The sequence below is a fragment of the Macrotis lagotis genome, chromosome 5, assembly GCF_037893015.1.
Source record: "Macrotis lagotis isolate mMagLag1 chromosome 5, bilby.v1.9.chrom.fasta, whole genome shotgun sequence".
NCBI lineage: Eukaryota > Metazoa > Chordata > Mammalia > Peramelemorphia > Peramelidae > Macrotis > Macrotis lagotis.
Genome location: NC_133662.1, coordinates 156,321,805 through 156,346,242, shown reverse-complemented (window position 1 = coordinate 156,346,242; position 24,438 = coordinate 156,321,805). Strand labels below are relative to the sequence as shown.

Below are 24,438 nucleotides of genomic sequence, written 5' to 3'. Positions count from 1 at the left end.
TTGGGATCCAGAGAGCTTGAGTCTGGGTTTTGGTTTTGCCATTTATTACCTGTGTGGCTCTGGTCAAGTCACTTCATACTGGGAGTCTGAGTCTCTTCATCTGCCAAAAAAGGATAATAATATCTCTCCTCTTTACATCACAAGGTTGCTGTGAAGATCACATCAAAACATGTACTAATTTTTCTCTGAGGGAAGGGAAAGCCATTCGGCTGTGTTGATGTCAGTAGTTCTCCTAAAATTAACTCAGTGACCTCTCTCCCCACCCTTTTCTTGAATCAGGCAGGGATCCCTGTCCCATGGCACACCCTGACTCTTCTTTAGGAAGGGGAAACCTCAAGCTGACTTTTGAACAGAAATGCAAAACAAGATTGCCTTGTAACAATGGGAGATGCATCCCATGACTTTCAGAACAGACATCTTGCTTTACTTTATTATCCCTACCCAGAGAAAAAGTCTTTGGACTTAGAAAAACCATCCAGAGAACCATCCTAAATTGCTTCTTTCTCTTTATATATGTTCTCTTTTAAATGAATGCCCCTTCTCTAACACAACACAGGCAAAATGAGGAGTTTTTCTCCTGGGGGACCTGTCTGTGACTTCCAAGCCCAACACCTGTTTTCAGAGTTGAAAGGAGTTTGAATTGGGAAATAGGTTTAATTTTCCTGGCCATAAAAATGTTTAAAACATTCACATTGTTTTTGAGTAATGAATTATTGTTACAATCTGGTAAATGCTCCCTAATTGTCCTTTTCTCTTCAACTAGGTCCTCATAAACTGTTTAAAAAATTTTAACAACAGTGGAGGCAGCTAGGTGGCACAGTGGATGGAGCACCAGCCCTGGAGTCAGGAAGACCTGAGTTCAAATCCAGCCTCAGACACTTAATAATTACCTAGCTGTGTGACCCTGGGGAAGTTACATAACCCCATTGCTTTAAATAAATGAAAAATTTTAAAAATAGTAACAACAACAAAACAACCAAAAAGCTAAAACTAAAAACAAAATCCCCCCAAATTTTCTTTTGGGGGTTTCTGAGATAGTTGTGTAGGGAAGTTCCTAATAGACCATAGATTTAGAACTGGAGAAGACCTTAAAGGAATACAGTCTAAACCCCCTGCTTTTGCAGATGAGGAAACTGAGGTTCATAGGTGTGTGAACTATGGTCCCACATAGGTGGGAACTAGGTCTCCCAGATATAAGTGGCAGATCTTACACTGGACTGCTATTCATTGTTCCAAGTTCAGCCAGGATTTAAACCCAGATCTTCTGATTTTCAATCTAGCACCTTTCTGTTGTCTAATAGTACCAGGACGGGGAGAAGTAAGAGTGAGCCAGTGGAGAGAAAGTGTGGAAGTGGCAGGAAAGGGGATTTGAAGTAATAAACATGATGGCAAGAAGGAGAAGCTGGAGATATTGAGAAAGAGTAACTATAAATTCTCCTTCAAGATGGGACATAAAGATAGGGTTTAAATCTCCAAGGGAATCTGGATTATCATGTCCCTGGCCTCCTCCACCCCCGCCCGGTAGGGAGTAGTGATAGGACAACATGAGCAGTATGTCAGCACTGGGCTGGGTGTGAGAGGAAGGAAATTCTTGCATTTTTGTTTGTTTGTTTGTTTGCTTGTTTGGTACTGCTAAGGCCCTATAGATAACTAACTCTAAACACCTTTGCCAGAGGGTTTATTTGAAAGCAGATTAAGCAGAAAATCCAGATGAAGGAGTGAGGATCTCCATGTAAGATCTCATTTTGAGGTGAAAAATGCTCAAGATGTTGCCAGAATTTTAAATATAGTGATGGGTGTGCCCAATTCATAAGGTAGCCATGGGCAGAAGTTGAAAAAAACACACAACAAAGATTCAACTCCAAAAAAGCACCCTTGATTCTGGGGATTGCTTCCAAGCCAACCTTACATTCCATTCCTCCTTTGGGACCCTTTCCAGGAGCTAACTGAAGCAATATTTTTTTTTTTAAGGCTCTTTCTTCCAAAGTATTCATTTGCAGATGGAGCTATCTGGCAAAAATGTTGGAATCTTCAAAACTGGGGGTGGAGGGCAGGGGCTGTTTCATTGACCCAAAAAAAGGGCAAACTGTTCCCCACCTACTATGTTTTAGCAGTTTAGAATGGAGGTGAAAAAAAGCCAGCATAAAACAGGACATTATAAGCTATTTTTTGAGGGGGAGGAACAATAAATAGGATTCTGCCCCACAGGCAGAAAATGGCCTGTCATAAACATGTGGAGGGAAGCCCTGTATCATCTGATATATGAAGGAGAAGTAAAGGGGGCAGGATGGATGTCAATCACCCCCTTTATTCTCTGCAAAATCTTATACTTGGCTGTCATATTTCTGCATTTCTTGGGAAGCCTAAGCTAGGTTGGGGGTATATCTGAAGTATGATAGGGGTGGAGATGGGGGAAAGTGGAGGGAGTATGGTTCTGCTGTGGCATGCCTGATTCTACATGCTTGGTGCCCTTGGGGCCTTCTTCCCTGCTCCATTGGCATTGGTTTCTGGGATATTGATTTCTCTGTATAAAGCAAGTCTTACCTTACATGAGTCTAATCACCTTGGAGAACTCCATGAGTAGAAGGGAAGGTTTATTGGCCTCAAAGTATAAGTGACCTTAGTCAAAGCATGCTTATATATCCACATACACAGATAATCATACATATACAAACATATACACAAAACTCAATAGTCATCTCAGGTTGGATTTTTAATCAAATGTTTTAAATACTATTTTTAGTGTCCACTTATTAAGCACATCTTGTTCATGTTTCATGTTGGATTAGCTATTTTTCTGTCCTAAATTTTCAGGAAAAACCAAACCAAATCAAACCAAAAACAGTAACCCTGCTGAGCTGTGGATGGTGTGGTGGAAAAAGCCATGAAGTGGGAGTCAGGTCATCTGGATCTGAAACTTGTTAAGTAAATGACCTTCCGTGAATCACTAGACCACTCTAGGTCTTACTTCTCTTACTTATAATAACTTAGGTTTAGACTAGAGGCAGTGTGGTAAAGAGGGCTAGATCTGGTGACAGGAGCTGGGTTCCAATCCCAGTACTGGTTGTGACCTTAGATAACCTTGAGAAAACCTTAAATGGGGCTTCACTATCCTAACAGAAACACAAGGGGTACATAAATGAGGTTGCTTGGGTGCTGTCACTGAAAGATTGGCTTTTGGTGGGGTCAAACCCACCTAGCACTTAAATGTCATGGGGCAATACCACATATCACCAAAGGCTGTCATTTAGCCTGGGGTTTGAGATCCCTTTTGTTTCTAATTATATCATGTATGCTCTTAAGCCAAGCTGTCCAGACTGTCCCAAGTCTGGGAAGAATGATGCAAAAATTGGAATTTGCCTTTCTCAGCATTAGTTTTATTCCTTTAATTAAAATGAAAGGAATCATTGTTTCATGATTTTATGATTAGTTTCCCCTTCTAACTCTAAATTTCTAATCCTAAAATAAATTCCATGACATCTTCAACGATTCCATAACTTTACAATTTTACCTTCATATGGAGGCAAAGTTGTACTAGTAAATATTTAATAACTGGTTCTCCAAAAAAAAGTATGCATAACAAACTTTTAAGTTAAGTTGCATTATTAACGTTTTCTCCATCACTTTCTTAAGCCTAGACAATAAAAAAAAACCACAAAACCAACTCTCATTTGTAGTATTTGCCAGTTCTTGAGGTATAAATATTCAAAGTGAAAAGTAACAACTGACTCCCCAGTTTGATTTGAATTATACCCTTGGATGTAGCTATATGACTGGTGGCAAAAGGAGAGAAAAGGGTTCATAGGCAGTCTATGAATAATAGAAAGTTGATTTGATCACCTTAAATCTAAATATTGTTTTTTTCAAGAAGTTCTACAAATTTTACCTCTATATGTTCATTCTATTCTCATGATAATGAGTATATCAGGGACTATTAGTCCCTTCTTATAGAGAGAACAACTGTTATAATCACTTCCCTTAGGCTGTGCAATTAGTATCAGTGTTGTATAGTTTAAAGAATGTTAGATTTGGCCTCAGTGACTGGGTTCAAATCTCACTTCTCCTAATGACTACATGTATGACCTTGGACATACATTTAACCATTCAAGGTCTCTATTTCTTCATCTGTAAAAAGAAGGCATTAGACTAGATGACCTCTGAAGTCCCTTCCCACTCTAAATCTATTATCCTGGTTTAGGATATATTTTTAATGCCCTGATCCTGTAACAAGTTCTACATAGACCACCTAACTTAGAGTTCCTGCATGGTGTCTAGTAGATTATTTAGCAGCAAGACTAAGTAGACCTAAGGAAGAAGAGAAACTTGCAAAGTTCCCTTTGCTATATAATCCTGGTTTATATCTTTCTGCCAACAATTCTAGGATCCAGGGACCACTTGCAGTTTCCCCACCCCTCAAGGTAGAATTTAACCTGAAGCTTCTTCTTAGAAGAAGCCCAGAGATCTTTAGGGTTTAATATTCTGGTTAAAAACAATAACAAACCCCACCCCCAACAAGCCCAAATCAGATTTAAAATCAAATCTTGCTGTTGGATGCGCACTCGTGGGCTGACACGGCGAGGATCTGACTTCTGCTTTTTCCATCTTCCAATTTTTATATCATTCTATATAGCCTTGAGATAGTCTGGGCAGCTTGACTAAGAGTATATGCCCTGCCAAGTCGAGAAGCATGCTATAAATAGAAACAAAAGGGACATCAGATTTCAGGTTAATGGCATCCTTTGGGGAAGGGTAGGATTGCTCCGTGACGGTCATCATCACATCTAAAAGCTAGGGAGCTATGACTGCCACCAAAGCCACTCTTGCAGTGACTGCACCTAAGCAGCTTTGTGGTTTTGCATCCTTCACCCTTCTGGCAGGATGCTGAAGCCCCACTGAAGATTCTTTTACTTATATAAATGGCTGAGTAAAGACTACAATAAAGAAGGTTTAGGTATTAAGTGGAAAGGCCTTGTTGTAATAAGTAACCATTCTGGCTAGGGCAGATCTTATGCCATTAAAAAAAAAAAAAGAATTTACTCCAAATAGCCTTTTCCTTTAATACCCCACATCTATAAGCTGAAGCTTCTTTCCTGCTAGTTTTTAATGGCTAATACCTAGTAACATCAAGTGAGTAGTAAACCTTTCAGGCAACTGCTAGCAGCTCTTAAATTGGGGTTGGTAGTTATAAAAATGAAACACTATTCATAGGCAATTTCATGCACCCTGGAAGACATTTAATTCACTGGAGGATTTATTTTATTTTATTTTTTAATGACGAAAGAAGAAAGAATCTGCAATGCAATTCTCCTCCAGTCTTTGATCACATTATTCTTTCAGAAGGCAAGTTCTGTTGCTTAATGCTCCCTTAAACTATACTTACTCCTCTGAGTATCCCAGATATAGTTGTTCAGAACTTCTCCCAGCAGGTACAAAAGGTTCATTAAAACGGTTGCGATCCCGAAGAAGGTTATTTTGGCTCCTGGGCCAATGTGTTCCAAGAGAGGGTACACCCAAATCCCTGTTACATGATGCACCCAACACACCCTGAAATGGAATTAGAAAGAAGAAAAATCCAGGAGTTGCTGTCAAGGCAATTTCTTTTCCCTCCTTTTTTCTGTTTTAGCTTTTCTTTTTCTAATTCATTATTTATCTGTTTTTTTAAACCATTCTTTTCTTTTTAAATTTTGAGTTCCAAATTCTCTCCCTCCCTCCCATACTTCCTCCACCCACTGAGAAGGCAAGCAAAATGATATAAATTATACACGTGACATCATGCAAAACATTTTCATGGCAGCTTCAAGGCTGATTTTGTCCCCATTATACCGCTTAACCCCATCCTCTCCCCAGGCTGCAAGTCTCAAGCTAAGTTGGCCTCTGCCACCCAGGAACAACTCCAAACAGTGTTGGGTTTAATGGAATTATTATATTTTTGTTATTATAGAGGCTACTTAATCTGGTTGTCACACATTCAAACAACACAGCCACTAGCCAAGTACATTTTATTCATCTGTGGTTGAGATAAAACCCTTGGCTTCTGAGACAGCTCTTCAAAAGTGAGGCTTACTGAATTTACTCCAATTCAAGATCCTGAAGAGATTTAATCAGCAATTTTTTTTTAGTGTAGAGTGCGAATGGGAGACAATCCCTGGAACCTGTGACTCTGCTGGCAGAGAGAACTCCCAATGAGGAAATTATTTGCATCCTGTACAGGGCAATTTTTCTTATCCCTTAGAGTTGCACTGTGGGAGATAAAGAGACCTGAGCAACTTCACAAAAGAAGTATGAGGCAGAACTGAGACTCAAACCCAGGTCCTCCTGATTGCCTTATGTCTTTCTTCACAAGCAATGCAGAACCAACTAACCCCAGACATGGTGATGGAGAGTGCCAGAGATGAAGGACATGGGTTCAGATCTTGGTCCTGTCCATTTCCTATCTGTATGACCCGTTAACTTCTCTGACCTTCACTTGGAAAATAAAAGAGGCTACACCAGAGGTTCTTAACCTGTTATCTGTGAATTCACTTAAAAATTCTTCAGATAACCACATTTCAATATAATCGTGTTCTTTTTGTAAACCTAGGTATTTTATTTTATGAATTTAAAAACATGATTCTGGAAAGGGGTTCATAGGCTTCCCATGATTGCCACAGGACTCCATGACACCCACAAAAAGATTATGAATCCTTGGACTTGATGAATTCTAAGTTCCCTTACAATTCAGAATGCAAGATCTCATGGTCACTGGTTTTGAGTTACGAGAGTTTGTTTCAGTCTGTATAATTTATTTTTTATCCCAACCCATTAGTCTCCACACTCCCATTTGAGATTATAATTTTTATAAGATCAAGGATTCAGTCCTGGAAGGTGTCGCAGTGATTGATCTTATGGCTGAGGTCACAACAGGGCCTCTCCCCCTCTTCAAACTGTCTTCAGATCCTCCTTGGTCCAGCTGGGCTCTATCTTGCATTATATTTGTTTACCTATCACATCCTTGTGTGATGTACATTACATACATACACACATATGTATACACAGGTACACTTAAATGTTCTTGAATTGGATTAAATGGTAAAAGGTCACTAAATAGCAAAACAAGGATTTGAACCTAGTTTTTCTAACTCAAGGTCAGTGTTCTTCCTGCTATATCTTATTTTGTCTTTAGGCTATTTTGATTTCAGCTAATCCTTTGCTGTTTTCTAATATTTATTTGAACATCCTGATACACTAATAAGAAGTTTTAAATTATTGTTTTAGTATCTGATAGTAGCTATTTCCAAAGTAGGTTTGCCTTAATTGGTTATTTCATTTCCTCTCTGTATATGCCTTGGCAAGACTGTGCCCCCATCAGGAATGTTCATCCTTATCACTTCTGCCTCTTGGACATTCCAGCTTCCTTCAAGAGTGAGTGGCATGGGGCAGTTAAGTGGCACAGTGGATAGAGCACTGGTCCTGGAGTCAGGAGGATCTGAGTTTAAATTAAGTGTCTTAATAATTGCCTAAGTGTTCTACTTTGGGCAAGTCACTTGCCTTAAATAAATAAAAAAATTTTTTTTAAAGTGAGGGGCATTATTTTGTATCACTTCATCTATGCAGCAGTATGCAGGGATCATTTTGGTTTTATCAACCCAGTATTTAGCATAATGACTGGCTTATACTTGATGGCAAATAAATAACTGAGGTAAATTGTTAAATATTTATGAAATAATGTTAAAATAAGTTTCATTATATGTTTCATTTGAAAGATAAGGCCTACTCCTCCTACTAGTTACTGATTCCAAAATTATTTTTGGGGGGCAAGGCAGTGGGTGTAAGTGACTTGCCCAAGGTCACACAGGTAGGTAATTATTAAGTGTCTGAGGCCAGATGTGAACTCAGGTCCTTCTGACTCCAGGCCCAGTGTTCTGTCTAATGGTACAATCCACATCTGTCATAGGATTACTAATTACTAAATACATAGTATACTAAGTACATTTAGCATAATTCCTTGAAATCAATCTGAGGATCTCAGATTTAATAACTCCTGCTCTAGTGTCTAGTAAGTTTTATATACACTGAGTCATCTATCTAAAGGGTTTTCCCAGATCTGAGCCAGGATCACAAGGTCTTGATCTATTTGGATCAATTGGCCCAATCTATCCTGTATGTGTGTCAGAGGGGGCTATGGTACAAATTTAGGGGTTCTGGAGTAGACCCATGGCTTTGCATCAATAGAGAACCATGATTTGGAAGGCCTTCTTACCCTTTGTTTTACTGACACATATGGAACACAATTTATAATTACAAAAAAAATAAAAGATATAGAGAGCACCAAAGGCACACCGGGGAAAGCTCCCCATAAAGGTTGGAGAAATTCTGCTTGGCCAGCTTGATCTAATTGGTTGCAGCATGCAAACCCAGCAGAAAGATCTGGACAAATGGGTGGTGTGGACTGGAGGAGGCTTGATAGTCTAAACTATCCCTTACATTCTCCTGATCATAGCTTTCTCCTTGATTAAACTAACAAGCCATTACTATCTTCAAATGCCATACCCTGATTCCATTGTATTGGGGCAGGGCTTCATCTATGTAGCTTTAGCTAAACTAAAGCAATTAGCTGGGCAGTTGTAAAGTGGCTTGTTAATTTCCTGATTGAGAATGCAAAGATTTAGGGTTTTTCATATTGTGAGTCAGTTTTTTTTTCTTTACTAATTAGCTTATATACATTAAAGTCTCCCTGGTTATAGAAGTTCCCAAGTTTGGCAATCTGGGTGTAATAAAAACCGCTGTTGCTAATTAGTTCTCGCATTGATAATTACACTTCTTTCTCCTTCCTTTCCTATAGAATGGTCCTCTCTTTTGTAGTTTTTCAGTAAGGATGATTTGTTCAGAAGTTAGTGAGTTGACTTCTAGAAAAAAGTTGGACTAGCTGATAAAGTCAAATGGTTGCAATATCAGCATCTACTTTATGGGAACTGGAAAACTTTCATCTCACAGTCGAATGATAAAGATAACAGCCACCATTTATATAGAGCTCTATGGTTTGCAAAATGCTGTACAAATATTATTTTCTTTTATCCTCACAATAGCCCTTAGAGGTAAATGCTCCTATTTTTCTCATTTTTTGTGCTATTATTATTCTCATTTAATAGAAGATGAAACTTATATAGACAGAGGTCCAGTGACCTGTTCAGGGTCACACAGCTGTAAGTATCTGAGACCAGATTGGAACCACAATTTTTATGACTTTGGTTTCAGTTCTCTATACACTGTATCATCTTTCTTTGTGGTTTATCATAACTTCACAAGACATCAGTTTTTACTTTTGCTATTGTATAGTTAATCTAGCTCAAATATACATATTCAGAAGCTTGGTTTTGCATTGAAATTTCAGTAATTTAATCATTTATCATTAAAGGTTGTCCTTTCAGCTTTTGGATTGTTCTATAAACTAACTTGATGGGATGTCAGTGATCTGCATAAGGATTATGCATTGTCTAAACTATTATAATTATATGATGATGATGATGATGATGATGATCATGTGAGAATTGAATCTTTGGCTGGGTTTCTCATACTCTCTAGTTTTCTTTATTCACAACCCAGGTAGTCTATCCTGAGAATATTTCAATTACTATTCCAATAAGCCTTTATTAAGCACTTACTGCAAGGTACTGAGAGAATGGGGAATATAATAGAAAAACAAAAAACACATCCATTGTAATATAAGAGAGTTATTAGGGACTAATGGGAAAGACATAGTTCTTGTAGCCTAGCTCAGATAAAAATCCTGGCTCTGCCAGTGACTATATGTATAGCATGGGACAAAGAAAACCAATTCTCTGAGTCTTGGTTTTCCTATAAGATGATAAAAACATTTGTAATATCTTCCTAACAGGAATGTTGTGAGGGTCAAATTAAATAATTTTATAGCCATAAAATGCAATTTATATGTATTATATTATTAATGTTTACTGCATTAGCCTAGAAAAAACATTAAATTAGGTGTAAGAAAATATTCTCTAAAATCAAATATTAATAACTTTTAGATTATCTTTGTTTATGAACAAGACCCCTCTTGCAATGGAATTTTGGAGTTACATGAGACACTCAAGAGATAAAATTAGGATATATCACTAGAGTTACAGCCAGTAGGTGTAAGAGGAGATATGACTTGAACTCAACTTTTTGACCCTCCAACTTCCAATCACTAAGTCAGACACTACCTCATTAGGCAGTTTCTTCATACCATATCAGCACAAATAACAGAATTGTTTATCTATTAGAAAATCCTGTTTTCTGTCCAAGAAATTAGCATAAAGAAAATTTTTTCATTGTTGTCCTCATTGTTTTTCATTGTTGTCCAATTAAAATCTTGGCTTGACTACTTTTTGGGGGGGGGATCTGTTGATTTCGCTAATCTGAGTTCTAAACTATTACCTTTGGTGAAGTTTTAAGATGAGGTCTTAGGGAAAAAAAAATTCAGTGGTTAATCAGTAAAACTTCCCTTAGTGAAAACAATCTACCAGGACAGAAGAAAGACAAATCTCACTGCAACATAATTTTAGAGTTAGAAGAGTCCTTATAAATCTTCTTAGTCTAACTGCTTCACTTTATAGAGGAAGGAGTCAAGCCCTAGAAAGTTTAAGAATTTCGTCTAAGGTCCCCACATATAGTAAAGTAGAAGAACTAAGATTTGAACTCAGGTGCTTTGACTCCAAATATAATGCATTTTCCAGCAGTCTATTACTTAAGAATTAGCACATGGTCCTACTTTGTGGCCACAAGTCCTACTAGATGGTATCTACTGGACAGAACATGGGCACTAGTCAAGAAAACATGAGTTCAGATCTGGCTACAGATACTTATTAGCTGTTATTTTAACTCCTGTCTTAGTTTCTTCATCTGTAAAATGGAGATAATATTTTGCAAACTTCTATATGAATGTTAACTATTTTTATTGTTGCTATTATAATTACTTAATCAGAGGGAAGGTAGTAATTCTGAAGACCTCTTTACTATTTCTACAGCATTTGTTTCTGATAAAATGAAAGCTTCTTGGGAACAAGAACAATTTTTTGTCTTTTTCCTGTATTTCTATTGCCTAATATAGTATCCAATGATACATTTGTTGAATTGAATTGTATGGAAGCTAATTCATTCTTTATCCCTTTCTCTCTGCATCTCTGATTCTTCTATAGTTGGGGGGACCTGTTGTGAAAGCTGCCTTCATTGCACCTTGTGACAAGATATGAAATCTTGTTGTGCCAAACCAAAATCTGCCTCAGGGTCCATCTTAATAATGTGGATAGTGGTGCCAGAGAATTAATTCCCCCAACCCATTGTCAAATACAAGGATTATAGCAATCCAAACTGAGGCAGTGCTGAGGTGATGGAGTAAGGGTGTGAGGAATGATTCATTTAAAGGTTGGCTATTAGAAAACCATCCCCCCCCCCCCCCCCCCGCAATGCCATACTTTTATAAATTAATCCTAAGAAAATGTTTCATGAAGACAACTATTTCAGGTTACTGAAACCTTTTTAGCATCTCCAAGGTAGATAGTCCAACTATATTAGGATCTCCCTTCTCCATCTACCCCCATTCCTGCCATCTCCACCCTGATTCTTTCTATCTGAAAATTTGCCTTTCTACACAAAACAAAATGTTTCCAATGTCTTAATTCTTTCCACCTAACCCTGGGAAGAATGGAAAACTTAATGTGCCTTCCAGAATGAATTCCATGATGACAGATTGTTATAGCTGGATAGGAATTTAGAGATTTCCAAGCTCAACTCTTTTGGTTTATTGAGGAGGAAACTGAGACCCAGGGAAATGAAGTGACTTAATTACCAGTCTAATAGAGAGAAGGGCTGGTCTTAAGTCCAAGTCTTCTGATTTCAGCAGTTTTCAAAGGAAATTCTTGGATGTTGAATTATCAGAACAGAAATGGTAATGGGGGGGGGGGTCCCACTATGTACTCAGTCATATTCTGGAGGGTTTTAATTTTCTTATTGAAGAAAAGTGTTTTCTTCCTGATTCCACTAAATCACAGAGATCAGGTATTGAAAAAAGGCCACTTATCCTCTCATTCAGTCTCCTGTCAAGGCAGGATATTCTCTTTCAATGCATTCCAGTGTGAGTCTAAACTAGTTTTTCAGGGTTTAAGGTGGAGTTCACAGTTTCATAATTTACCTGTCCTCATGATGACTTTTAATTTCAAATCAATTTAATTCAACCAACATTCAGGTTGCTACAGTGTTCAAGAAAGGTAATGTGCTAGGTATTGATGGATGAATAGACTGAATAGATAAGATAGATTGAATGATAGATCAGGCCATCAAGATCTCATAACTGAGTTGGGGAGCTAACAATTACACAAACTAGGAGAGAATAAATGCATAGGAAACGTACTGTATGATCAAAGTGCAGTGAGAGATCTGAGAGCCAGAGTTTACTGGAGATAAGAGGAAGGAAATTCAAATTAGTCTTCATGAAAGAGGTAGTAATCAGAGTTGGATCTTGAAGGATGCCTGGGATCTCTATAGGTGGAGACTGTGTGTATGTGTGTGGTAGGGATGGAAGGAGGAGTATAGTTATTTATACTTTAAATAATTCACCATACATTTTCCTTCATGAAAATGAGAACTTCTTATTTTTCCCTTTGTTATTAACTCTTTTTCTTATGGTATATAGATGCCAAAAGCAAGATTACTGATGGTATGTCATAGTATAAAGTATATTAGACTTAGAAAATCTGGTTTTGAATCCCAGTCACATCACTGGCAAACCTTGTATCAATGGTCAAGTTATTTATTCTCAAGTCTCAGTTTCTTTTTTTTTTTCATTTTTTTTTTTAGGTTTTTGCAAGGCAAATGGGGTTAAGTGGCTTGCCCAAGGCCATACAGCTAGGTAATTACTAAGTGTCTGAGACCGGATTTGAACCCAGGTGCTCCTGATTCCAGGGCTGGTGCTTTATCCACTACGCTACCTAGCCACCCTATAGTCTTAGTTTCTTTTTTAAAATCTATACAATGGATATAAATAATGCTTCCATTTCCCTCAAAGGATTGTTGTGAGATGCTAGTAAAATCAATGCATGTGAAAAACCTTTTGTAATTATAGAACACCACTTACATATAAGTTAATATTAATAAATGTTATCTATATTTCAATACTCACTGAGTGGGTTGCCATTCAATGGTACCAAAGTAATGTCAAGAGGATCATAGAATATGAGCTAGAAGAAACCTTAGAGGTCATCTGGATCAATTCTTTTATTTTATTTTATTGTCCAGGAAACTGAAGTTCAGTAAGTCAGTGAATAAACATTCATGAAGTACCTACTAAGAGTCAGTCATTGTTCCAGGGGAGCAGCTGCAGGGGAAACAAAGGAAGACTAAAGACAGTCTGCTCTCAGGGACTCTGATTAGGCAGATAAATGTAAACAACAGTTCACCAACAAGACACTGATAGGAAGGGAGTAGAATTAAGGTGGATCAGGAAAGACTTCCTATAGGAGATGGAATCTGAACTGGAACATGAAGGAATCCAGAAGGTAGAGATGAAGTAAGGGGGCATTTGAGGCATGGTGTGCAATGAGAATAGCAAAGAGGCCCAGATCACTGAATGACAGAAAACATGGGGGGAAGTGTATGGTGGGAAGTCTGGAACAAGGGTGAGGGTGGTGGGGAAATGTTTATTTGACCCTGAAAGGCGCTGGAAATCCATTGGAGCTTTATTGAGCTAGGAAGATAACAAAGTCAAACCTGTGCTTTAGGAAGATCACTTTGGCATCTCAGTGGAAGAGGAACTTGAGTAGGGAGAGGATCATAACAGGAAGATCAATCAGTAGCCTATTTCAGTCATCCAAGTATGAGGTGATGAGGGCAGGCAGCAAGTAGATGAGGAGAGAAGAGTAGAGAAGAGAGTAAGTATGAGAGATCTGACAAAGATTGATAGGGTTTTTATCAGAAGACTGAATGTGGAGAATGAGAGAAACATTCAGGTTGAGAGCCTGGGGATCTGGAAGGATGGTGGAGCCCTCAATATTAATAGGTAAGCTGGAAAGAGGGGAAGTCTAATAGATGCCAATATTTGCTATGAGGGTGAATCTAGGAAGTTTTATTGCTTTTAGGTAAATGGAAGAGAGTGTTTGTGATGAGGTCATGTGATGCACAAGTCTTCAGTAGAAGCTGACCATTGCTGTTGCTGTATCCAACTCCATTCCTCCAGAGGATTCCCCACTTGTCCTCTTTTGGTACATTTATGTCTCCATGTTTTCATAAAAGTTTTCTTTAACTTCATCAGTGTTTGTCATGATGGGAGCATACGCACTGATGATGGTGGCATGGTGTTTACCTGGAAGTGGCAATCTCATTGTCATGAACCTGTCATTCACTCCTTTTGGTAGGCATTCAAGAATGTTGAATAGATTAGTTTTGAATGCAAAACCTACCCCAGTTTCATGGAGTCCCCTTTTACTTCGACCACTCCAGAAAAATGTGAATCGAGTTCCACCTTCAATAAGCTGGTCTTCATTTGCCAGCTTTGCTTCATTCAGGGCTGCTATTTGGTTACCATAGCTACTGATAATATACCAACTCTCTTGCAATAAGAGTTGCTTGTCTTTTTAGGTCTATTGGATTTTGTGTTATCTATGAGTGTGCATGCATTCCATGCACAGATAGTGAGTGGAATCATTTTTGAAGAAGAAATGGCTAAGAGTAGATTATGGAGATATAATTGAGTTGGAATTTGCATAGTTGGAGGGATTATTCTCATCAATGAGATCACAGATCCATTGTAGTTTCACTAATTAATAATGATGTGTAGTCAACTAGGAGCATGCGCGCACACACACACACACACACACACACACACACACACACACACACATCCAAACAGAAACAAAGACACAAAGAGATAAAAGAAAGAAGGCACAATCAAATCAAATCAAATTTGAATCAAAACAAGTTATGAACTCAGGACTTCCAGTAACCAAAAGCTTATTGATTATACTGTTTGAATCTAGTTTTATGAGGCTACATAAGGTTGACACTTAGGATATCACATTGACTTCAATGACCCTCCAGAGAAGCAAGAGAAAATTGCAAAGAATGTTTTGAATACATCCAGGTCTTGAGTCCACCCTAAACACTCATGTTTTAGGTTTCATCATCCAGGTCTTATTTTGGGTCCACTATATTGCCTTGTTGATATACATATCAGGCAACCTCACCTGGTAACTGCTCTCTTCTGTAAACTGTCTAACAAGATGTTATTTGATGGTCATCCAACTGCTTGTCCTTAAGCCCTTGTTTAAATTCTATATAATGTGAACCTGAGACACAATTTTGTTTGGTTCTTTCTGCAAAACTAACAAGAAAATTCTTTCTAAAAAACTTTTTAGGTTTGAATTTGACAGACCACACAAACTTTTTCTTGTGAGGCCCTGAGTTAAAGCAGCCTACAAGTGACATGCGAGGTCTCCTGAGTGTGAGTGTATATGTGTGTGTGTGTGTGTGTGTGTGCGTGTGTGTGAGAGAGAGAGAGAGAGAGAGAGAGAGAGAGAGAAAGAGAGAGAGAGAAAGAGAGAAAGAGAGAGACAGAGAGAGAAAGAGAGAGACAGAGAGAGATTCTCAGATCTTGGTGACTGTTATCTATAGATAGCCAGAATATTCTCCTTCCTTCCTCAAGGAGCTCAGTGTGTGACTTTTTTTTCAGGGCCATCTTTTTCTCCTTCTTATTCCCTGCTTCACACAAGGGGACTTTAACATATCTATTGATACCCCTTCAAAATCCTAATGTCCAAAATCTTCAACCTATTCTGAACAATTTCTTTACTACCTCAGCTACACACATAGATAATCACATCCTTGACCTTTTTTTGTTGTTGTTGTTGAGTCATTTTTTCACTCCTGTCTGACCCTTCATGACCCTATTAGGGGTTTTCTTGGTGAAGATACAGGAGTGGCTTGCCATTTCCTTTACCAGTTCAAATTACAGATGAGGAAACTGAGGCAAACAGGGGACTTGCTCAGGCTCACACAGTTACTAAATGTCAGAGGCTAGATTTAAACTCAGGAAGATGAATTTTCCTGACTCCAGGCCTAGCGCCAATCTGCTCTTGCCACTGTTCTATTTCCATATTCATGAATTCTGAAATTTATTTATCATAACCATTTATCATTAATAATAATAGCTAACATTTATGTAGTGATAATTCTGTGTCAGAGTCTGTGATAAATACTAATTTAATTTGAGCCTCACACCAATGATAGGAGATAGATTCTATTATTATCCCAATTATACAGATGAACTGAGGCAGAGATTACGTGACTCACCCAGGGTCACATAACTAGAGTGTGAGATTGGATTTGAACCCAAGTCTCAGGACCTGAGGTTTATAATCACCAAGCCCAGGGCTCTATCTAGTTGTAACCCTAACTGTCCTTTTCCTTATCAGTATCTCCATTCTTTCTCAGACCATGACGCCTGTATCCCTTATACTTTCCTCCCTTCCTTATCACCCCCTCCTTGGTAAATTAGCTCAACCCTCTGTTATCCTCCTCTCTAGTTCCCTTGCACCTTTTGTTCTTTGCTGATCATGACCAGCTGAGCCTCAGCTCTGTATTTACTCACCATTTATTTTCTTCACTTCTATTTACATGCTGCTGAACAGGGCTGGAGATCATGAAATCTTGCAGACTGGATTCTCTACAAATTTATGTTACCTAATCTCCACTGGGTCTTCACTGCTACAAAGGCAGTTTCTTCCTTTCCTATGGAATCCCTCTAATATATTCTTTAGCTTCCCATAGCACTCCTTCCCACCATCCTCTGAGATAAAGACTTTGCTTCATATTTCAATGACAAAAAATCCAGTCACTGAACCTCCTTACTTTCTCTCCTCTTCATCTCCCATCATGCATATAAATTCCTCTATTTCCTCCTTAACCCAGGTTTCTCATGAAGAAGTAGCCCTTCTCTATGTCAGACTAATCCCTCTACATTCACTCTTGATCACATACTTGTCTGTCTTCTATACCAGATTGCCCTCACTATCATCTTCATATTTTCAATCTTTTCTACTGGCTCTTTCTCTGCTGCCTTCAAATATGCCATGTCAAATACAAATCTTTATTTGATCCTACCATCCCTCATGCTATCAATATATATCTCTCTCCTCCCCTGTGGCTAATCTCTTTGAGAAAGCAGTCAAAAATCAATGTCTATATTACCTTTCCTCTCATCCTATAATCAAACTTTCAATTTCATTATTCAACTGACTCTGTCCTCTCCAAACTTACTAGTATTCCCTTATTGCCAAATACAACAGCCATTTCTAGTCTTGATCCTTGTTGGCCTCTGTAGAGTTTAATATTGTCAATTAATTTTTCCTACTCTCTTTTCTCTAAATTTTCCTGATACTTCTTTCTTTAGGTTCACCTCCTTTCTGTCTGACCGCTCCTTTACTGGTCGAACATCATTGTCACACTCTCTAAATGGATGTCCCCAATGCTCTGTTTTGGGCCCATCTTCTCAACTTTATTATCTTACTAAGTGGCATTACAAATTCCCATGGATTCAGTTATCATCTATTACTAGATGTATAAATCCAGATTTAGTCTCTCTGCTGAATTATGATCCTACATCTTGGATGTCTCATTCTGTCTTGTAGGCATCACAAAATCAACATCTATGTAGAACTTATTATTTCCTCCCCCCACACCTTCAAATCCTCTCCTCCCCCCATTCCAAACATCCCTATTACCGTCCAGGGTAAGCCCTGATCCTCTGGGCTTGCAATTTATTGCCTTGATTTTTCTTCTTCACACCTGGAGGGCTCTGTCCTCACATCCCTTTCTCTTTGTTTTTCTTGGCTTTCTTCAAGATTCTACCAAAATCTACCTTGTACATAGTCCCCCCCACCAACTATGAATGCCTTCCCTTTTTCAGATTATTATTTAGGTGGTATAGTGGGTAGAGTATTTATCCTAGAGTTCTGAGGATCTAAGTTCAAATCTGACCCGAGATGTTTGCTAATTGTGTGACATTGGGCAAGTCTCTTTGCTTCCATTCTTTATCTGTAAGATGAGCCAGAGAATGAAATGACAAGTCACTCCAGTAACTTTTTCAAAAAAAATCTCAAATGGGGTCAGGAAGAGTCAGACATGACCGAAATGACTCAACATCAACTCCCTAATTAGAATGTACGCTGCTTAGAGGCAGTGATTTTTTAAAAAAGAGAACCTTTCTTTATAACTCCAGAAACTGGCATTTCTAAAGGCTCATTGATTGACTGAGTCTCTTTCTTCCTTCTGGCTTTCATGATTCTCCTATTCTGATGCTATTATCCAAAGATCTATCCCTATGGTCCTATATTTATTTTACAATGTACTTCCTCAGTCTCCAATCCTGTTGATTATGGCTCCTCAATTTTACCTACATCTTATAAATCCTATTCTTGCTTTTCTCCACTCCAAATTTATATTTCTAAATTCACCTCTCTCCTTGACGTCTGACCACAATTCCTGTCAAGTTGGTCTCATTCATTCAACAAATCTTTATTAAAGACCCACTCATTCTTCTAGTTAAAGTCTAGTTAGCATCTTTGAGAATCAGGAACAACTCATTGGTGGGGTAGAGTAGCCGGCTTTATACACTTACTAGAAGTGTATAAAAGTATATAAGCATATTAAATATAAGTATTTAAGTATGGAAGTTTAAACGTATACTGAAGAATCTGGGAAAAATCACTTTTAACCTCTTGGAATTATAGCTGTTTGTAAATCCTAGTGTATGTTCCCTTAATTTTTATAGTCAACTTCTGTCTGCCTTGGTTTCCTTGTTGGGACAATGGGGATAATAGTAGTACCTATCTCCTAAGGTTATTATGAGGATCAATTATGTGGTGGGCAAAGTGCCTGGCATGTAGCAATTATTATAATTATTATTAATTATACCTCCTTCCAACTCAATCTCATGTTTCTTTAGCTCAGTCCACCTGGTCAGTACTCCAACTTTCAGCTTTAATCTCAGGACCTATTCTGAACTCCCCTACCCCTTCTCCTTATCTTATTAATATTTAATGTAACTTGAAGCTGTATACTTGTCCCCTACAAAGAGCCCTGGAAGAGAAATAACATTCCCACAATTTAAATGCAATTAGGTTCATAACTGTGCTTAAATTCTAGTGTTATATATATATATATATATATATATATATATATATATATATATATGTATATAGTCATTCCATAATGAAGCATTTCATCCTCTTTGGTAACATGGAACATAGAAGACAGGGCTTCTTAATCTCTTTTGCGTCATAGATTCCTCTGGCTCTCTAGTAAAGCCTCTGTGGCCCACTTTCTCAGAATTTAAAATGCATCTAATATGTTATTGTTATTCAATCATTTAGTTGTGTCCAACTCTCATGACTCCATTTGGGGTTTTCATGGCAAAGATACTAGTGTGGTTTGCCATTTCCTCCTTGGACTCATTTGTAGATGAGGAATTGAGGTAAAAATGGGTTAAGTGACTTGCCCATTGTCACACAGCTAGTAAGTATTGGACATCAAATTGATAGGATTACAAAGAAAACCAGATATATAGAAATATAGTTGTCAAACTTTAAAAAAGGCAAACAAAAAAGCCAAATTTACATACTACCAATGTAAGAAAACAATATTTTTTGGTTAGTGCCTGCTACCTGCTCTAGAACATTAATATGAGACAACAAAAGGTCACTAAAAGGGTTAATGAGATAAGATCCAAGGGAAAATAGTCCCACTTAGTGTATAGCTGTCCAAGAGCATACCTGACCAGCCAGTCTGACTTCATTTGCAATAAAGCTCAGAGGCCAGCTTACTATATTGACAAGACTAACATTCTTATTTCCACTGAACCACAGAGACACAGTGAGTATTCTGACATTGTCTATGTTACAAATGTGAATAAGCAAAAGTAGGGCTGCTACCATGGAAACATTACCTGATGGCCTTTGTTAGGGAGTTCATTCCTACTTGAATGTGAGCTAACTCAACATAGCACAATAAAGGACTGATCAACCGTAGGCATAAAGCTTCCATGCAAGAATACTGATTATTAGCATTAATGAATGCCTCGAACAGTGCAATTCTAGGCACCATTATTCTTGGCCAACCTCATTATTAGATAAATGCAGGGGAACATGTGTTAAGATACGCTTTGGAGTGCAAAGTAAGAGTCAATTTAAGACACTTAAATTTTTTTTTCTTATGAGTAGAAGCAAGAGATATAGTTAGTTTAAAGACGAATACACTTAGAAAGAAACCATTAAAAATTTACTAAGAATCTGGATCAGTGCCAGCTATATTTCAATAGATCAGCTTCACTTAATTTGAATGTGCTGGATATTTCTTCCTGTATACTGGAGCTTCCTCTGTGGAAAGTGCTTGCAAAAAAGCCTAATTTAGGCTTCAATGTTTTAAACTGGAAATCTGTGCCTGTTTTTTTTTTAAAGAAACAGCACTCTTTGGCCATGTTTAATTCCCATAAGCTTCTTTTCGATCACCAAATTAGAGAGAAAACTTGTTTTCAACTATTTAAAAATAATTTTGAGAAGAGTCCCCTAAATTTTTTTAAAACAATAATCTTTTTAAATGGCATTTTTTTTTTTTTTGGTGGAGAGAGGGTAGTTGTTGCCAGTGGTTCTACATTTTTTCCCTCCAAAAAAGGTATTTGTGTCTTTCTTTAACACTAAAAGTATATTTCCTAGTATGATGTTGTAGAAGAGTGTTAAACTTTAAGTGAAGAGAAATCTGGTTTCAAATTCTGTTTTTGACATTGACAAATCTGGTCTTATATCTGTGATTTACAAACCTTGGTTTCCTCATCTCTAAAATGGCTATAATAATGCCTTCAGGACTTCCCTCATAGGGATATTATGGAAATCCACTGAGAGAATCTGTGCAAATCACAGCTAAGGTGAAAATATGTTTTTCTTGATTTCTATTGTATAATGGTTATCACATTTCGTGCCCTCTCAATGGATTGGGGAAGTGGAGAAGGGAAGGAGAGAATTTGGAACTAAGAATAAAATTTTTAAAAAAGATAATCTGTACAAAGCATTTTGTAAGCTTTCAAGGTCTATAAATGGTAGTTATCAATTCCAACTAATATAAATGTCTAGTGGAGTGGATAGGACACTGGAAACTGCAGTCAGTTCAGTCTGAACTCAGATTTGCTAGCTGGGTGTGACTATGGGCAAGTCACTTAATTTATGCTAGCTTCAGTTTCCTCAGTTGCAAAATGGAGATAATAATATCTATTTCTCAGGGTTGTAAGCCTCTGGTTCTACTCTTCTTCAATTTCTGGTTGAAAGCACTATATTGAAAGAAGAATTGTTGCTATTATTCTTGGACAACGTATAAAACTAATTGGGCAAGGAGAAATGAAAGATTTCCTGTTTACTATCTTTCTATAAGGCTGGGAGAACTAGTGATCTCATATGAACAGATTTAAGGATGACATTTCATCTCTAATGAAAAGGTACCTTTTAATGCACTATGATGATATGCTCTGTTAAGAATAATAACCAATCTAATTCTATTCTAGTTCTTTTCTCTCCAATATTGGAAGTTACATATATAGTTTACTCTGTTGGATCATACTGACAAATGTATTGGACTTTTGTCAAAACAGTCTTAGATACTTGGATGTATATACCCTTTGAAGCAAGGGAGGCTAAAATTAAATTTTAAATTGTAGAACCCAGGATTGGCATAGAGCTTTACAAATCATTTCACTCATTATCTGCATCTAAGGTTATTAAGCGAATACACCCAACTGAAGGACAGGAAACTCACTAACAAAGCTACTGCATGCCTATTTTAGACCAAAGTAACCTCTCAAACCCTTCTAAGTCATTTTCACTAAATCTCCAGGTGAGGGAGAGTGGTTTTCTGTCTCATGTTGATAATTTTACTGTTTATTTCAACAGACATCTGGAGTATAAAGGCAATTTTGGTAAAAGTTATCTTTGATTTTTAAAATATATAATTAGCAAGTACTTAGGTACCCAACCTATAATTATACCATATATGTATTAGGTAATATGAAAGATACAAAAATTTGAAAATTGTTTTTATTGTCTGTTATTGTAGTCTATGAAAACTATTGTTGGGGAAAATGGGCAAGATCAGGATCACTGGAAAGATGCCAAGCTAATTTCAACCTTCCCTTCCAGTTTCTCAAAAAAATACATTTTCAATAAGTGCTAATACTTATTAGCTGCCTGGTAATTTTTTTCAATGAAAAAAGGAGATTACAGTTTTGGTTAATAAATTAATCTCGTTTCCATATCCCCATCCCCCTTTGGAATACTCATCTTGCCTGAATTAGGCCACCTACAGCATAGAATAACATTCTGGTAGTGGGAGAGGGCTGAGAGGTTTCTTTTACAGTTGTATCAGTATTGTCAGCTGGCTATTTGAAATGAATCAGGCTCAAGGGAGAAGGGACAATAAGGTCAAAACCCAATACTTATATATGAGATGCTGGGGGGCATTGTAAACACATATTGCCTAATGAGTAATATCCAAGTTATGTATTTCTTTCATTTTCACTATTCTATTTGTATTTTAAATTCAGGATCCAGTTTTTGTAAGCTTTCAAGGTCTATAAATGGTAGTTATCAATTCCAACTAATATAAATGGCTAGTGGAGTGGACAGGACACTGGAAACTGCAGTCAGTTCAATCTGAACTCAGATTTGCTAGCTGGGTGTGACTATGGGCAAGTCACTTAATTTATGCTAACCTCAGTTTCCTCAGTTGTAAAATGGAGATAATAATATCTATTTCTCAGGGTTGTAAGCCTCTGGTTCTACTATTCTTCAACTTTATAGAGCAATCTGTGCTATCTAAAACAACATATGTATTTGTATTAACCCTTAGAATCTTTAGAGATCCTAAAGAATGAGGAGACTGATTTATAAAACAACTTTCAAAGATTTAAGAACTCTTTTAAGTTCAAAGGATTGAAAATGAAGTATGCTAACTCTTGATAGAGGGGTGATAGATTCAAACTTACAGAATGAGATATGACTTACAGACATGAATAAGGAGAATTTGTTTTGCTTGACTGTATATTTGTCACAAGAATTTGGTTTTCCATTGTTGGGATATAAAAGTGGGAGAGTTGGGGAGGTAGTGCATGAAAGAAATGGCAAATAAAGGAATAAAAATAACAGAAAGGCAATTCACTGAAGCATTAAAAAAATGAGAACACAGAAGAGAACAGGAAGGACAAAAGAAAATATAAATTAGAACAGCTTTGAAAGTTACAAGTTTATTATATATTTGAGATGGAGGAGGGAGGGTAACTTATACAATAGAGAACCACAGCTACAGGTACAGTGTTTTGTTGTTGTTATTTGATTCGAAATATGCTAATTTTATTTGGTGCTTGTTAAAAAATTATAAATGAATAAAAATGTTTTAAAAGCATCCTCTTCTTTTTCCAAAGAATAGTCTGAATCTTGATCTTTCTCTTTTTAAAAAGTCACTCTTCTTTGCAAAGCCTGATTAGGAGAAAGATGAATAATATCTGAGAAATACCATTCTCTTCCCAGAACAGACTGGACAGATTTGGATTAAGGCTAGTGAGCTCAGGTCTTAAATGGGGAAGGACTGGGACAAAGGAAAGGTCTGCTCCAGTTTGAAATAAAACCTATGGTCACTTCCTGGTTGGCAGATTTATGAGAGAACAGAGGAGTCTGAGGAATAATTGGGGAGTTAGACTATGCTTGACATGTCTCAGGGTTTTTATTTGACCTGATCTTGTAATAGTATGAATACAAATACTCATCATTAGCCCTAAAGTCAACTTGAATCTGGGGTCTCTGACTTGTAGATGCATAATTAATCAGATAACAATGTATTCAGAGATGTCATTGCTTGGCATCTAGATTGATGGGTATAGAAATCCGCTATTTGAAAAGTATCACTGGACATCAAGGAAGATTCAACCCCACTGAGGCAGGAAAATTCAACCTCAATTAGATAATATGATAGCTAGTCAAATAGTACTATATCTCATTTTCTGGTCATGCAATCATGATTAATAATTAATTAATAATTAATAAATTAATATTAATAAATAATTAATCCTGGTTTTCACATTATAAATTTTCATATGACATTTTCTCCAAATTCTTAGGGCATTTAATTTGCAAACTCATTGGTAAAACTTGAAAACAGCTGCAATAGTTATCCCTTTGAGGAATCTGGGCAGAGGGCATTCATTGTTCTTTATTTTCTTATGATACACATGATCTTTCCAGTTGAGTGTCAAAATGTTGCCTATGTGTGGCTATGGTTATATTTTCTAATAAAAATCATAAGCTTTTGGCTTGTTCTTATCTATACTATATAGAATCATAGACCTTAGAAATCATTAGTCAAGTTCCTTCTACA

At 37.2% G+C, this 24,438-nt stretch overlaps 1 protein-coding gene across 7 annotated transcripts in view; it reads right to left on the bottom strand.

Moving 5' to 3' along the window:
* The window catches only part of AIG1 (androgen induced 1), a 344,302-nt gene that overhangs the window by 4,378 nt on the left and 315,486 nt on the right, over positions 1-24,438 (bottom strand). For 2 of the 7 annotated variants that reach the window (XM_074187737.1, XM_074187734.1), the window contains 2 exons: positions 5,381-5,544; positions 50-100 (listed from right to left, as the gene is read on the bottom strand). The exons of 1 other annotated variant lie outside the window; for it this stretch is intronic. In XM_074187737.1, the coding sequence (XP_074043838.1) occupies positions 97-100; positions 5,381-5,544 (168 nt within the window). In that variant the 3' untranslated portion in view covers positions 50-96. 4 more of the 7 variants (XM_074187735.1, XM_074187733.1, XM_074187736.1 and 1 more) reach the window with 2 other exon arrangements.